This window comes from Salvelinus sp. IW2-2015, linkage group LG11 (assembly GCF_002910315.2).
Source record: "Salvelinus sp. IW2-2015 linkage group LG11, ASM291031v2, whole genome shotgun sequence".
Lineage (NCBI taxonomy): Eukaryota > Metazoa > Chordata > Actinopteri > Salmoniformes > Salmonidae > Salvelinus > Salvelinus sp. IW2-2015.
The window spans coordinates 45,036,272-45,052,216 of NC_036851.1; the positions used below are offsets into that span (position 1 = coordinate 45,036,272).

A 15,945-nucleotide genomic window follows, 5' to 3' on the forward strand; every position below is an offset into this window, starting at 1 on the left:
CATATGGAATATTAGAAACTGGGTGGTTCAAGCCCTGAATGTTCATTGGCTTACAGCAGTGGTATAGCAGACCATATACAAGGGGTATGACAAAAATTGTTTTTACTGCTCTAATTACGTTGGTAACCAGTTTATAATAGCAATAAGGCACCTCAGGGGGTTTGTCATATATTTGGCCAATATACCACACCTCAGGGCTGTGGCCAGGCACTCCTCGTTGCATCAGGACAGCCCTTATCCGTGGTATATTGTCCATATACCACACCTCCTCGGGCCTTATTGCTTAAGTAGCCAAGCTAAAGCAGACCCATGCAACCTATTAGAACAGTAAGAATTATTTTATTTTTGCTACTTCAACAACACCACTCGTCTCTCACATATAACTTTATTAAACTACAACTCTTTCAATGGCATCGATATAAAAAAAAAGGTTTCTATAAGTTTCACAGTTTCGAGGCTTACACAATGATAACACAAACAAGGCCAAAATACTGTATATCAAAAACATGTGTGAACAAAAGAACATTCTCTCGGTAAGTATGACACTCATCGGTATCTTCCAACAAGTTGAGACATGGAAGCGTGTGATTAATAGGGCTTGTGTTCCTGTTTTTCCTCTCTCTTTTCTTCGTAGTCCTCCACACCAATACCATCTCCGTCCATTGTGTGTGCCGCTGTGCTAATGAGAACTCTGAAAATGTCCGACTTGCTAACTGGTTGAACGTGGCGCATGTATAACGACAACCAGTTAGCAAGTCGGAAAAATGTTCTGACTAGCACATGAACACTGAATGGATCACCACAGCTCGAGGGGAAGACAGGAAATGACAGGTACAAATTGTCTCATTCTGACAGATCTCCCTGCTCAATACACGTCTTCTCCCTCACCACCTTGGCCATGCCTTCCTGCTGTAGTGGAGTAAAGGTTAACAAACACACACCATGTTACTCACCTTTTAAGAGAGATCAGGAACAATTTACATTACACGTCTCAAAGTAGGAGTGCTGATCTAGGATCAGGTCCCCGTTCTCATTCATTATGTCCTAAAATACTAAACTGATCCTAGATCAGCACTCCTACTCTGGGACGCTTCGTGAATAAAGGATCAGTTCTGCAATCTTGATAAAAAGGGAACCATGAAAGTGTCAACAAAATCAAAGCAATACCATATATTGGCTCAACTTGCTACATAACGTGCTGAAAATCCCAATAATTCTAAAGTGACATGCATGTGGGGAAACTGTTTCAAATTCAGTGCTCAGTTTAAGACTATGACCTTTAGTATTACTTAGTGGTCCTATTTGGAAGTTAAACTACACCAAGGAGACAGGCTAACATGAATACAAATATTGTATATACATGCACACACACCTTCTCCTCTGTGTCGGCGAGGATAAGAATCACGTCTTCCACGTCATACTGCAGTGTGCCGTCTTCTGAAATGTGACCCTCGAGCGCCACTCCCTGATATCACACCATTACATAAACAACTCTGTTAGACAAATACTCAGCACAAATATTTCATCAAAATATAACATTTTGAATTAAAGTGCTAAGGACTTTATTTCCCTCATGTAAGGCTCAAGCTTAAATTGTTTGCATTGTAAATCATGTATGTCAATGGAATCTCAAGTTAGGACTGGGCCCATACAGTATGTGCTGCCAATAGATACCTAATGCACTGAGCTGGCCATTAATTCATCAATTAACACATTTATATTTACACCACTTCAGGCATGTGAAACACTGAGGTCTTCTCACTTTATCCAATAACATAGAATTCATAATTGATTGACTAACATCTACATTTCAAAGAATGTTAGGACAATGGACTCTATATACACACCACACTATAATATATTATAAAGAGAATACCATTACTAGCAAAACTACCTTGTAAATGAAACCAGGTGAATTCTGGGAGTCCGAGTCATTTCCAGTGCTCTCTGTGTCACCTGCCTGCAGCGCCTGGGAAGCTCCCTTCTCTTCCACCACCTCCACTTGGCTGGCCTCTGCAGGGGGGAAGGAGTGCCTCTCAGAGTGGGGTAAGGAAAGTTGTGGCGCAGGACGCGGTGGAGCCTTGGCTTTGCCATGCTCTGGAAGATTAGCCTGGTCAGTGTCATGTAGGACTTTGCTCTCTGTGGACTCAGCCACAGCCTTCTGATTGGTAATGACCTCACCTCCAGAGGTCACCTCTGACCTTTGAACCTGCTCTTCTATGGCAGAGTAGTCCTGCAATTGGCTAAGGCCCTGCTCTTCCGAAGCACCGCCCTCTTGGAGGTCACTCAGACCCTCTGAAGCAACGTCACTCCCGACCCCGTTGTCGCTGTCGTACGCCGACCGTCTGTTGGGTGTAGTGGTGCCGTTGGAGCTCAGCTCATCTGAGAAGTCGGACGTTTCGGAGGTGAAGACGCTGGGGTCCGCCATGCCAGTGCCCTCATCAGCCTCTCCTGAGATGGCATCGGGCTCCTCAGGGATGCTCTGGGTACAGGTCTCTTTGCCGTTCTCCGGGGCTGTGGATGCGTGGAGAGCTGTGTGTTCCGAGGGGAAGGCTGTGTTACAGGGGATGGGCGCTGAGATGACCAGAGATTTTCTCTTCTTGGACTTGGTGCTAAGAGAGGATATAGAGGGTGAGATGATCTGGCTGGTTAGCAGGTTGTAGAGTCTTAGATCCCAGATTCTAGACTTGATGAGAAGAAAACTATTCAAATTAAAGTATATTTATTTTTTCTCCATGGAAAATAAATGAATAAAAAGTTAAATATGAATAAAATCAATTCTCAAACTTTTCACATGACTATATTACCACCAACTATCACATAATAAAGACTAAGAGGTTAAACAAATGTGGTGAATTCTTATGGTCATCTGAAACACTGACCTGTTAAGGCCCTTGATGATAAAAGCTTTTCCTGAATGCTGAGTCTCCAGCTTCTTCATCACGCTGTAAAGCTCATGGTTCAGCTGCAATCAAGTGTGGTTATTCTATTAGTCAATAACAGTTGACTTGCAGTACATTTCTTCATCTGAACAGCGAGATACTATACTACGTCACATACAGTAAATTATTTAGATCTGTGATAAAGATGTGTTAAATATATTGTGATAGTTTTATTCTTTTTGGGAGAATAACATCCATATCAGAATGTAGGAAAAACAGGCTTACCACACTCATTTCCTTATAGAAGACGTCCCTCAGGTTGGAAATGTTTTGAAAGACGGTCACGTAGCATCCAATCCGGCTTTAGACAAGAGGGAAAATGTTCTGTTATACTAGAGCAACAGTAGTCCCTCCCTGTTTCCCCATTTGGTGCCTAATGAACACGACCCCGATGTACTGTGGTCCATTGACATCACCTTTGATAGAGAACAGGAAGCTCCTCCCTCATCTCTTTGTTGATTTCCTCAAACACACTCTGGGCTTTGTTGAACTCCTCCTCTGCCTGATCAGAGAGAAATGGAATCCAAATTATTTCAGTGTTTTTATCCTAATACATAGACAAAGAACAAAAATAATCTATACAGCTTTAATTTACATTTAATTTTCAACACACCTTGGTGATTTTTGCATCGTCTTTCTTCTTGGCATTCTGCAGCGCCTCCAAGTGGTGGCGTGAAGAATCGTAGTCTACTAGCTTCCGACCGCGTTTGGCTACTCGTTCCTAAGAGGCAGGGGGAGAAGCGATATTTCTGAGCACAATTCCCATGAGCCACATGGCACTAGTCTCTCATGATTGTTTGTAGGACCTATCAGCAATGTAAACACATGGGGAGAGAAGAGCTTTGACGTGAACTAGTTCTATCGGACCACAAACAATTGATAAGAATTTATCAGACGCTACCTTGACTTCATGAAACTGTCCAGTATAATTCTCCATGGTGCGAACTATCTGGTCTGTTAGTTTCTCTTCATAATCATTCCACAGCAAGTCCTCACTCTGTTGTAAAAAAAAATGTTTGAAATAAACCTTTAGGTTGCTTTCTACTATACAACAGAAATACATATGCCAAAATCAAAAGTCACATACGCAGATGTTATTGCCGGTGTAGCTCCAACAGTGCAGTAATATCTAACAATACACACAAATTAAAAAAGTAAAAATTGAATTTAAAAATATTAGGACGAGCAATGTCGGAGTCCAGAGTGTGTGAAATATTTAAGCAATAAGGCCCGAGGGGGTGTGGTATATAGCCACGAAGCAACGCGAAGTGCCTGGATATAGCCCTTAGCCGTGGTATATTGGCCATATACCACAAACCCCAGAGGTGCCTTATTGCTATTATACTGGTTACCAATGTAATTAGAGCAGTAAAAATAAACGTTTTGTTATACCCATGGTATACGGTCTGATATACCAGGACTGTCAGCCAATTTTTTTATTTTACCAGGTAGGCCAGTTGAGAACAAGTTCTCATTTACAACTGTGACCTGGCCAAGATAAAGCAAAGCAGTGCGACAAAAATAACAGAGTTACATGGGATAAACAAACGTAGTCAATAACACAATAGAAAAGTCTACAGTTGAAGTCGGAAGTTTACATACACCTTAGCCAAATACATTTAAACTCAGTTTTTCACAATTCCTGACATTTAATCCCAGTAAAAAGTCCCTGTCTTAGGTCAGTTAGGATCACCACTTTATTTTAAGAATGTGAAATGTCAGAATATTAGTAGAGAGAATGCTTTATTTCAGCTTTTATTTCTTTTATTTCAGCTCACATTCCCAGTGGGTCAGAAATTTTACATACTAATTGAGTGTATTTGGTAGCATTGTCTTTAAATTGTTTAACTTGGGTCAAACGTCTCAGGTAGCCTTCCACAAGCTTCCCACAATAAGTTGGGTGAATTTTGGCCCATTCCTCCTGACAGAGCTGGTGTAACAGGTTTGTAGGCCTTGCTCGCACACGCTTTTTCTGTTCTGCCCACAAATGTTCTATAGGATTGAGGTCAGGGCTTTGTGGATGGCCACTCAAATACCTTGATTTTGTTGTCCTTGCGCTATTTTTCCACAACTTTTGAAGTATGCTTGGAGTCATTGACCATTTGGGAGACCCATTTGTGACCAAGCTTTAACTTCCTGACTGATGTCTTGAGATGTTGCTTCAACATATCCACATAATTTTGCGTCCTCATGATGCCACCTATTTTGTGAAGTGCACCAGTCCCTTCCTGCAGCAAAGCACCCCCACAACATAATGCTGCCACCCCCGTGCTTCACGGTTGGGATGGTGTTCTTTGGCTTGCAAGCCTCCCCCTTTTTCCTCCAAACATAACGATGGTCATTATGGCCAAACAGTTCTATTTTTGTTTCATCAGACCAGAGGACATTTCTCCAAAAAGTACAAACTTTGTTCCCATGTGCAGTTGCAAACTGTAGTCTGGCATTTTTTATGGCGGTTTTGGAGCAGTGGTTATTCCTTGCTGAGCAGCCTTTCAGGTTATATCAACATAGATACTTTTGTACCCGTTTCCTCCAGCAATTTTTTGCCTGAGGTCTTGGCTGATTTCTTTTCATTTTCCCATGATGTCAAGCAAAGAGGCACTGAGGTTGAAGGTAGGCCTTTAACTACATCCACAGGTACACCTCCAATAGGCTAATTGACATCATTTGAGTCAATCAGAAGCTTCTAAAGCATTACATAATTTTCTGGAATTTTCAAAGCTGTTTAAAGGCACAGTCAACTTAGTGTATGTAATCTTCTGACCCACTGGAATTGTGATACAGTGAATTATAAGTGAAATAATCTGTCTAAACAATAGTTGGAAAAATTGTGTGTCATGCACAAAGTAGATGTCCTAACCGACTTGCCAAAACTTTAGTTCGTCAACAATAAATTTGTGGAGTGGTTGAAAAACGAGTTTTAATGACTCCAACCTAAGTTTATGTAAACTTCCGACTTCAACTGTACTTGCTGGAGCGCGTGCTACGGGTGGGTGCTGCTCTGGTGACCAGTGAGCTGAGATAAGGCAGGGCTTTACCTAGCAAAGACTTATTGATGACCTGGCGCCAGTGGGTTTGGTGACGAATATGAAGCGAGGGCCAGCCAACGAGAGTATACAGGTCGCAGTGGTGGGTAGTATATGGGGCTTTGGTGACAAAACGGATGGCACTGTGATGGACTACATCCAATTTGCTGAGTAGAGTGTTGGAGGCTATTTTGTAAATGATATTGCCGAAGTCAAGGATCAGTAGGATAGTCAGTTTTATGAGGGTATGTTTGGCAGCATGAGTGAAGGATGCTTTGTTGCGAAATAGGAAGCCGATTCAAGATTTAATTTTGGATTGGAGATGCTTAATGTGAGTCTGGAAGAAGAGTTTACAGTCTAATCAGCATTCAGGGCTCGAACCAACCAGTTTGTTTGTTTGTTTGTTTGTTTATGTGTCTGTGTGAGATGGGATGTTTAGACATTATGGACAGTATGTGGATAGAATATTTAGTATATCTGAAGAATATGTACAGCAATAGTTGAACAGGATGAGCCTTGACTAGAATACAGTACAAACATATGAAGTGGGTAAACCAGTATGTTAACATTATCAAAGTGACCAGTGTTCAATGACTATGGACACGGAGCAGCAGTCTCTATGGTGCATGGTTGAATACCGGGTGGTAGCCGGCTAGTGACAGTGACTAAAGTTCAGGGCAGGGTACCGGCTAGTGGTGACTATTTAACAGTCGGATGGCTTTGAGACTGAAAAACAGCTTCGGTCTCTGTCCTAGCTTTGATGCACCTGTACTGACCTCGCTTTCTGGATGGTAGCGGGGTAACAAGCCGTGGCTCGGGTGGCTGAGGTCCTTGATTTTCTTGGCCTTCCTATGACACCAGGTGCTGTAGGGCAGGCAGTGTGCCCCCGGTGATGTGTTGGGCAGACCGCACAACCGTCTGGAGAGCCCTGCGGTTGCATTCGGTGCAGTTGACGTACCAGGCGGTGATACAGCCCGACAGGATGCTCTCAATGGTGCATGTATAAAAATTAGAGTGGTTCTTTGGGGCCAAGACTAATTTCTTCAGTCTCCTGAGCTTGAAGAGGCGCTGTTGCGCCTTCTCCACCACACTGTGTGGGTGAACCATTTCAGATTGTCAGTGATGTGTGCGACGAGGAACTTGAAGCGTTTCACCTTCTCCACTGCGGCCCCATCGATGTGGATGGGTGCATGCTCCCTCTGCTGTCTCCCATGATCAGCTCTTTCGTTTTGTTGACATGGGGGTTATTTTCCTGGCACCATTCCGCCAGGGCCCTCACCTCCTCCCTGTAGGCTGTCTTGTCATTGGTAATCAGGCCTACATCTGTTGTGTCGTCTGCAAACATGATGATTGAGTTGGAGGCGTGCGTGGCCACGCAGTCATGGGTTAATAGGGAGTACAGGAGGGGGCTGAGCATGCACCCTTGTGGGGCCCGCACTGAGGATCAGCATGGCAGATGTGTTGCTACCTACCCTCACCACCTGAGGGCGGCCCGTCGGGAAGTCCAGGACCCAGTTGTACAGGGCAGGGTTCAGACCCAGGGCCCGGAGCTTAATGATGGGCTTGGAGGATACTATGGCGTTGAAGGCTGAGCTGTCGTCAATGACCAGCATTCTGACATAAGTATTCCTCTTGGCCAGATGGGATAGGGAAATGTGATGGCGATTGCGTCATCCGTGGATCTGTTGGGGCGGTATGCAAATTGCAGTGGGTCTAGGGTGTCAGGTAAGGTAGAGGTGATATGATCCTTGACTAGTCTCTCAAAGCACTTCATGATGACAGAAGTGAGTGCTACGGGCAATAGTCATTTAGTTTAGTTACCTTCGCTTTCTTGGGTACAGGAACAATGGTGGACATCTTGAAGCAAGTGTGGACAACAGACTGGGATAGGGATAGATTGAATATGTCTGTGCATGCTCTGAGGACGAGGCTAGGGATGCCGTCTGGACCGGCAGCCTTGCGAGGGTTAACACACTTAAAATGTGTTACTCATGTCAGCCACAGAGCACAAGAGCTCACGGTAGCCTGCATCGGAGGTACTGTTTTCCTTGAAATGGGTGAAGGTGTTTAGCTTGTTTCGGGGAGCAAGACAATGTCCCCAACATAGCTTGTTTCCCTTTATAATCTATGATCGTCTGGAGTCCCTGCCACGTAAGTCTGGGGTCTGAGCCGTTGAATTGCGAATACACCTTTGTCTCTGTACTGACGTTTTGCCTCTGACTTAGAGGGCATAACTAAACTGTTTGTACTTTACCATATTTTCAGTCACCGTGCGTGTTTAAATGCAGTGGTTCACGCTTTCATTTTTGCGCAAATGCTGCCATCTATCTATGGTTTCTGGATCGGATAGGTTTTGATCTTACAGTGGGAAAATCCCCTATAGACTTCCTGATGAATCCAGTCACCGTGTCAGTGTATACTAACAATTATCATAAATACACACCGAAAGAACTGCCTCACCTGAAACATGAAAAGCACTTTTGCATAACTGTAGTCTTTGAAATTGAAACTCTGGTCAACACACTGGTATTATTGTATACTCTGCTCTTAGTTAATGGTTCTCAGACCAACATTTTGGTCAATGGATCGTCATCAGAGGTTCTTCCTCTAGTCTACAACAAAAAAATCCACTTGTCTGAAAACACCCATCTATGGCCCACCTCCATGATGACAGACAGGTCCTCTCCTCCCTGCCAGTCAGGTTCATAGACATCTCTTAACGTCTGGGACAGTCGCTTGGAAGTCTCATGCATCACTGTGGAGAAGGACAGAAGGAACGTGTGAACTATAGCAAAACTGGTGCGTTTAGATGACACTATAAAGCTAATAGCTATTGTTTAGGACAGCCAAGTGAGAAAGTAGACATCTGTGTAGATGGTAGCTTGCCTAGCAGATACCTTGTTAGCTAGACCAAGGGTCAGAGTCTGGGGATGTGGGTTGAATGTTTGAAACTAGGGTTGTATTCATTAGGCACCAAACTGATGGAAACAGAACTTTTCCAATAAGAAACGCTTGTTTTCTGTTGCGAAACGTTTTGCTTTGGTGTGCACTAATGAATAGCACCAACCTTTTAGCCTTTACACAGCTCGTATGACAAAAATCAACATGGATGACACACTTAGATGAAGTAGTTTTGGTTTAGTGGCACACTGCAGATTCGGCTACACCTACACTTAAAGGTCAAAACATGATGGGCTTCACTTGAAGTGGTATGCAAATGGTAGCACAAAAAAACAAACATTATTCCTGCTCAAATTAATAACACGTTCTGCCCTTTTTGGGCTGCCTTTTTAATGGCTGGTAGTTCTTTGTTTTTATAAATTGACAGTTATGCTACCAGAGAGGTTTTCAAAGTAAGGTCAGTTTACACCAAAAAATTATAATGACAATAAAAAAAGATTTCAAAATAAATGTAAAAAGACTGGCCAGTGTGTTAAGTTGAACAATACTGTACAAGATATAGCCCTCCTACTATATTAACAGTTTAAAGACCAAAGTAATGATTTCAGATCTTGTGGCCATGAAAAGACCTATATATAAAAGATAGAAGTACAAAAAATAAGTTGATATTTGGTTTTGACCAGAATATGAATATGGCAGCTTGAACTGCCCAAATGGGCAGGGCAACACTACAAATAAGTACGGTGTCTATAACCTGTTTTTCTTCAACTAATGTATTTGATTAAATTAATCAGATCTAGGGCCGTAGGTGCCATCATGCCCGAGAGCAACCTCTGCTATGGATTGAGATGTAGACAGATCCTACCTTTCACTGCACTGAAGTATGCTTTGACTTCTTTAAATAGCCTGCCGCCATCATTCTGTTGGTTGTAAAGATAGAAGATTCTATGAAAGGGTTATTTTTTCCTTACAGTGAGAACATCCATCAAAAGACCCTTTCCAGTTTGACTTCACCTTTACAGAAGATAAGTCTCCCATAAACATTGTAAGAGACCAGGAACTTCCCAATTCAAGTTGTACAGTCACGTTTTGGAAACATTTCACAAACAATAACAGTACAAAGTGTACGAGTATTAAAAGTGACACTTAAGTCATTTCAATTTTACTATGTCCCTTTAAAAACAAGGAGGACCTTTTCAAACAAGTCAAATGGTTTGTGCTAGTGCAAATGGTTTGTGCTTCAAGGAGCAAGAGAAACCAATGACTTTAAAAACATTTCAGTGTAAAGGAGGATATTGTTTTACACAAGATAGTCTGGTGAAAATATCACGGGTGCGTCCTACTCGGTTTCGTAATAGAAGTGCGATATAAGAGTGAAAACTGTCTAAGGGTGGAGCTCCTTCCTGTGACATGTCATGTTATCGGCATGCACAAAATTGGTCAGAGCTGGGAAGTCAGAGGTTAACGGACAGGTCGTCATGGAATTTATTAAAATTATTTCTGAGAAAATGTTCAGACTAATGACTTTTTCTCAAATGATACATGCTGATTTGGTGAAATGCCCCAAAACACAGAGATTTAAGATGGCACACAGCTCTGAGGGCAGTTAAACGGTTAACCTAACGTCAGATATGGCTCACTTTCAAGATATAAACTGAATCTATCGGAGAACATTTGTATGGTTGACCAACACAAGGACAGTAAAAACAAAATTATTAAGCAGACAAAACATCTGTTTTTAAAGTGCTTTTCCAAACGAGTGACTGACCAGTGGCTAGAGTCAGTAAGCCATTTGACAGCATATCAGCCAGTAAAATTACATGGAAAAACTAAGAATGTAAACAAAGTGCAAGGAAGACCACCGTTCCAAATGCCTGGAGTTTAGATCCATTAGCAATGCAAAAAAGTTTCAGTCATGTGAATATGGTCCTTATGTGACTTAGGGGATGAAGAGACGTGAGCAACCAACAGTAAGTACCACTCATTACCTAATATATGTTGCACATCGATACAAACTTTATGTATCAGTCAGTATGTTAACATGCACACAAATAATTCGGCATTACACTGATTATGGCAGTAGGCTGAGTATAGCAATAGCCATGTAAAAACTTTACTCTTATCTTAAATTGGGTAAGGTCAAAATTGAAGTCCACATACGCTGATTAAAACACCTGGTTTTCTGAGCAATCTTTCGAATTATTAAAAAATGTAAACTGCTTATACCGCTGGAACGCAGATTTAATAGATCTGCTCCTGTACCAGCACCGGTAGTGCAAGCCACCCTATGATGAGCAAGTTCGGAAAAACTGAAAGTATGCATCTTAGAAATAGTTTTCACACACAAACAATGTCCGAACTCTGAATCGAATAGGCTTTGCAAAAATAACACGGTTGAACGTTTATTTTGATTGGCGATGTCTGCATTGGTACCTGTTGTTTGAGAAGGTTCTGGGAGTACTGCTCAAACTGTTCATCTTTTGTCTCCATGTTCTTACCCAGCTTCTGCATGACCTATGACAAGATGAAAGCAAACAGCTGGTGACCTATCCACAGGTTTCAGACAACATTAAAAAGACTTGAGTCTCTAAACAGGTGCTGTTGTTGAGGTTGACCAGTGTGAGGTGCTAACAATCACACTTACATTATACTAGGCCCTACGTTGTATTCCATAATGATTCTAATCAATTAGTTCAAAAGCGAACTGTAATAGGATAAGGGCCACACTATTTTCTATACAGAGGCCAACATCATTTCTAGCATTCCCCTTCCCAAAAATGACCTCTGTGGTTGACCCCAAATGATAGGATGGAACTTGGGCACAACTGAACGGATTTCATTTTACATACACTACAATATCTGACACAAACTACACTCTCTGTCCTGTTTTGAGCGTTTCAGCAAGCAAAGTGAAACTAGCAGAGTAGAACCCAGGCCAAGCAGTGAACCACAAAGCCACCGAGTAAGAGTAGAAAGGGAGAGGAAGTGTACAGCAGAGGCAGGAAGTGGCATTTGCAAAAAACATCAACAAAAAGGTATTAACAAACTAATACTGACAAAGCCCATGGAAATTCCTCCATAAAGGCTACAGAGTTCATTCGGTTGATTTCTATTGGAATAGACAACTTGATATAGGCTAGCTCAAAAAAAGGTCAATGGAATATTGTTTGAACTGAGTTGATTTTTGTCTCAAGGAATTAAGCTGGGAGATATCAACATCAAAGCCTACATTCAGCATAATGATTCTTCAAACAGATTAAACACTCAAACCCCCTCAAACCAACAGTCAGCATCGATAGAGAATGTGTCTTAAGAAATTGTATTACTCTAATATACAACGTGGGCCTACTGTCACCATACTAATTTAATATCAATATGCATAAACAGGACAATAACTTATGAGCATCACTAGTTCAAGTAGCCCAAATAACAAGGATAGTCGTGTAGAAAAGCCTAAAGAATTGTGGCAATCTTGATTTCAGGGTAACAGAGATGCCACGGTTCACTAGTTGCTTACCTTCTCCTGAGCTCGATTCAATGACTTTTGTACCAGTTTGGCAAAACCTCCAGCCCCAGCCCCAATGTTTGGCCCCATCTTGTTCTCTGCCATCGTGTCGTCTCACTCCAGTCTATGTATGATTCCTCTTGTTAAGCCGCTGCTTTGATGCTTATATCTTTGTTGAGTTACTTAGGGGGCGGAGAGGAAGAGTCAGTACCGATCTCAGACAGGACTCTCCCTAACACACGCGCGCGCGCTTTGCTGTAGTATACCCATGTAATATTTGTGCCAGCTAACTGCTTGTTAAAAGTGTTATCTTGCAATGAAACGGGTAATAACGTGCTGGTTTCAAAATAAGTCGAAAGACAACATGAAACATGTTCGATCCTCTTGTTCAAACTTGTAAAATAGTCAGTGAATATTACGTTGCGGCAGGAGGGCGGTGTCTTTAGAGATATTTACCCAATATTCAAGAAATTGCTTCAACATGATAAAGGCTACACTTGACTCACCTCGGTGATTCACACCATGCTTATCCCGTCATCCGCAAGTAAACGCAATGCTTTTTCGCAACCAAACACAGGCAGATCGCAGGATGAATATACTACTCACCTGAAAAATACGAAACGTTAATTTGTTGTTCTATTCCTGTTCTATATCTAGAGGTGGGTTCAGTTCGCTTGAATGGTTGGTACTGAGCGACACGTTTCCCCCCCAAAAACGTTCTTGAACAGACTTTGAGGTATGTTTCCTCCGGTTTGATGGGTGTGGTTTGAAGCAATGAGTGACGTTTTAAAAGAGAAGAGGCCATGCTGACATCATTCCCTAACCCACAACCCAACCCCTCCACGTTGTTAAACTGGACGTTCAGGACAGCACTGTTTCCATTCAATTGAATATTCCAGAACGTAAAAACGTCTGAAGGCATCCCTGGTGACATCATTGTAAATTAGTTAAAGGTCCAATGCAGCCGTTTTGTCAGGGCATTTTCCCAATAGAGTGTGATTGCGGCCAGCATTGTGGCGGCAGGTAGCCTAGTGGTTAGAGCATTGGGCCAGTAACTGAAAAGTTGTTAAATCAAATCCCGAGCTGAAAAGGTAAAAATATGTCCTTCTGCCTCTGTACACGGCAGTTAACCCACAAGGCCGTCATTGTAAATAAGAATTTGTTCTTAACTGACTTCCCTAGTTAAATAAATAATTCACCTGCCTGCTGTGTACTGTAGTCCTCCTAGTTAGCTAGCACACAGTGTCCTAGACTGACTGCCGAACACCTGCCATCGTTAACAGAACTTCTGGAAAGCGGTGCCTGATGGGTGGGGATGAAGGACACTGCTAGCTACTGTCAAATATATTTATAAATTACCCTAACTGCTCCTTGTTCTATCTGCCATTCCAATGTAATGGTGCATTACCGCCACCTACTGTACTGGAGCGCCTCCCGCTAGTGTACCTAGCTTAAAAATGAACCAATAGAATTATAAAGAAAGGGTTCTTGCAGATGCAGGAACCCCCCGAATTGCGGGCCGCAATTGCACCCTTCTGGAGTTTCCTGTGTTTTATAAACAGTACAAAACATTAGGAACACCTTCCTAATATTAAATAGCATATTATTATTATTATTCATATGAATTAATATTACTTTTAATTTAATATTTAATTAATATTAATATTAAATTGCCCTCAGAACAGCCTCAATTAGTCGGGGCATGGACTCTACAAGGTGTCGAATGCATTCCACAGGGATGTTGGCCCATGTTGACTCTAATGCTTGTTGGGTGGATGTCCTTTGGGTGGTGGACCATTCTTGAAATACACAGAAAACCCAGCAGCGTTTCAGTTCTTGACACAAACCAGTGTGCCTGGCACCTACTACCATACCCCGCACTTACTGTAAGTATTTTGTCTTGCCTGTTCACCCTGTGAATGGCACACATACACAATCCATGTCTCAATTGTCTCAATGCTTCCAAATCCTTCTTTAACCTGTCTCCTCCCCATCAACCCTAATCTTCATCTACACAGATTAGGGTTGCAAAGGGTCGGAAACCTTCCGGTAAATTTCCAGATTTTTTCCGGAAATTTTCCATGGGAAGTTAAGCCCTGTAATTTTGGTAATTTTTCTTAAATTCATCAAAAAGCTTATAACAGTGAACCTTTTTTGTGGGATACACATAAGGCAATTCTAGGTCTTTAGGCATATTTTGGTTAATCTATCTCCAATTCAATGGAATTGCAACCCTCTGCATGCACAGTGCATTCTTCCATCACATGTGCAGTGCACTCTTCCATCACATGTACAGCTGATTCTCAAGATCTTGCACACTAATGAGATGCTATTGAGCCCACACTACTACACTGTCTGAGCCAAGGACTACATGCTTTCTGGTAAATTTTGATTACAATACTGTGTGGGGTGAATATATTTTATATGACATACATGCTTTTTTGTTAACTAGTAAATAGTAGCCTACAGCAAAGTGTGTTTATATAATTTCTAACTTGTTAACAATTTCTGCTAGTTAGTTTTTGCTACCATTTGGGTTTTAGCTTGCTTGAGCCTGATGACTGAGGAGTGTTAATTCACCTGTTTCCATACATGTTTAATTTTTAAAACATTTATCTTACAAAGGAGTTGTTTAATCTAACTGCTTAACTATTTATCTGTACATGGAATTGTATTAGTTTTTTTTTACTCATTTTTTTCTCATCTACAGGAAAATGCCATGGGCACTATCTGATATGTGGAGACATTTCATTGCAGCTAATGTAGAAGGAAACGCTGTGTGCATTAGCAAAAACTGTGCCAAATTATATGTGAAGAATGCAACAAAGATGCAGAATCATCTGGCCAAGTGCATAAAGTTCCCTCAGCGCTCACAACAAGCAACCTCTGACAAAAGTCCCTCTACTTCTATTCGAGGTGAAAATGATGAATCAGACACCTTATCGATAGCAACAGCTCATGATCCTCCTGGAATCAGTATTTTTTTTTGACTCAATGGAGGAACGTAGTCAGAGAAATGCTGATGAATGTCTTGCTCGAGCTGTGTATGCAACTGATTCACCTCTGATGCTCACAGGCAATGTGTATTGGAAGATATTTCTGAATGTTCTTCGCCCAGCATACACCCCTCCAACCAGACATGCTTTATCTACTCATTTGCTGGATGCAGAGTTCAACAGAGTTCAAGTGAAGGTCAAGCAAATCATAGAGAAAGCAGACTGTATTGCAATCATCTCTGATGGGTGGTCGAATGTTCGTGGCAAGGAATAATTAACTACATCATCTCCACCCCTCAACCAGCATTCTACAAGAGCACAGACACAAAGAACAACAGACACACCGGTCTCTACATTGCAGATGAGCTGAATTCAGTCATCAATGGCCTTGGACCACAAAAGGTATTTGCACTGGTGACAGACAATGCTGTGAACATGAAGGCTGCTTGATCTAAAGTGGTAAGTATTCAGACCCTTTGCTATGAGACTCACAATTGAGCTCAGGTGCATCCTGTTTCCATTGATCATCCTTGAGATGTTTTTACAACTTGATTGGAGTTCCCCTGTGGGAAATT

The 15,945-nt window shown here is 41.9% G+C and overlaps 1 protein-coding gene across 4 annotated transcripts; it reads right to left on the reverse strand.

Annotated features, from left to right (window-relative positions):
- Positions 1 to 319: 319 nt before the first annotated feature.
- On the reverse strand, positions 320 to 13,130 carry LOC111970462 (bridging integrator 2). Of its 4 annotated transcripts, none has more exons than XM_070445772.1 (13): positions 12,981 to 13,130; positions 12,387 to 12,556; positions 11,303 to 11,383; positions 9,735 to 9,789; positions 8,629 to 8,723; positions 3,844 to 3,939; positions 3,556 to 3,663; positions 3,359 to 3,444; positions 3,168 to 3,243; positions 2,883 to 2,965; positions 1,895 to 2,612; positions 1,373 to 1,465; positions 320 to 906 (listed from the first exon to the last, which is right to left on the reverse strand). In XM_070445772.1, exons 2-13 carry the CDS (start codon positions 12,477 to 12,479, stop codon positions 844 to 846), a joined length of 1,647 nt encoding a protein of 548 aa, XP_070301873.1. In that variant the 5' UTR covers positions 12,480 to 12,556; positions 12,981 to 13,130; the 3' UTR covers positions 320 to 843. The 4 variants fall into 4 exon arrangements, with proteins under 4 accessions (XP_070301873.1, XP_023852979.1, XP_023852978.1 ...); XM_023997211.2 differs by having other exon boundaries at positions 320 to 909; XM_023997210.2 differs by having other exon boundaries at positions 320 to 909; positions 12,881 to 12,996.
- Between the last annotated feature and the right edge of the window lie 2,815 nt (positions 13,131 to 15,945).

Bases quoted from the DNA above. Each gene is read 5' to 3' on its own strand.
- LOC111970462 (XM_023997211.2), bottom strand. From the start codon at position 12,479: ATGGCAGAGAACAAGATGGGGCCAAACATTGGGGCTGGGGCTGGAGGT. The intron at 9,790-11,302 runs GTACCAATGCAG...TACAACCAACAG, and splicing joins AGAACCTTCTCAAACAACAG to AATGATGGCGGCAGGCTATT. The intron at 2,613-2,882 runs GTCAGTGTTTCA...ATCCTCTCTTAG, and splicing joins ATCATCAAGGGCCTTAACAG to CACCAAGTCCAAGAAGAGAA.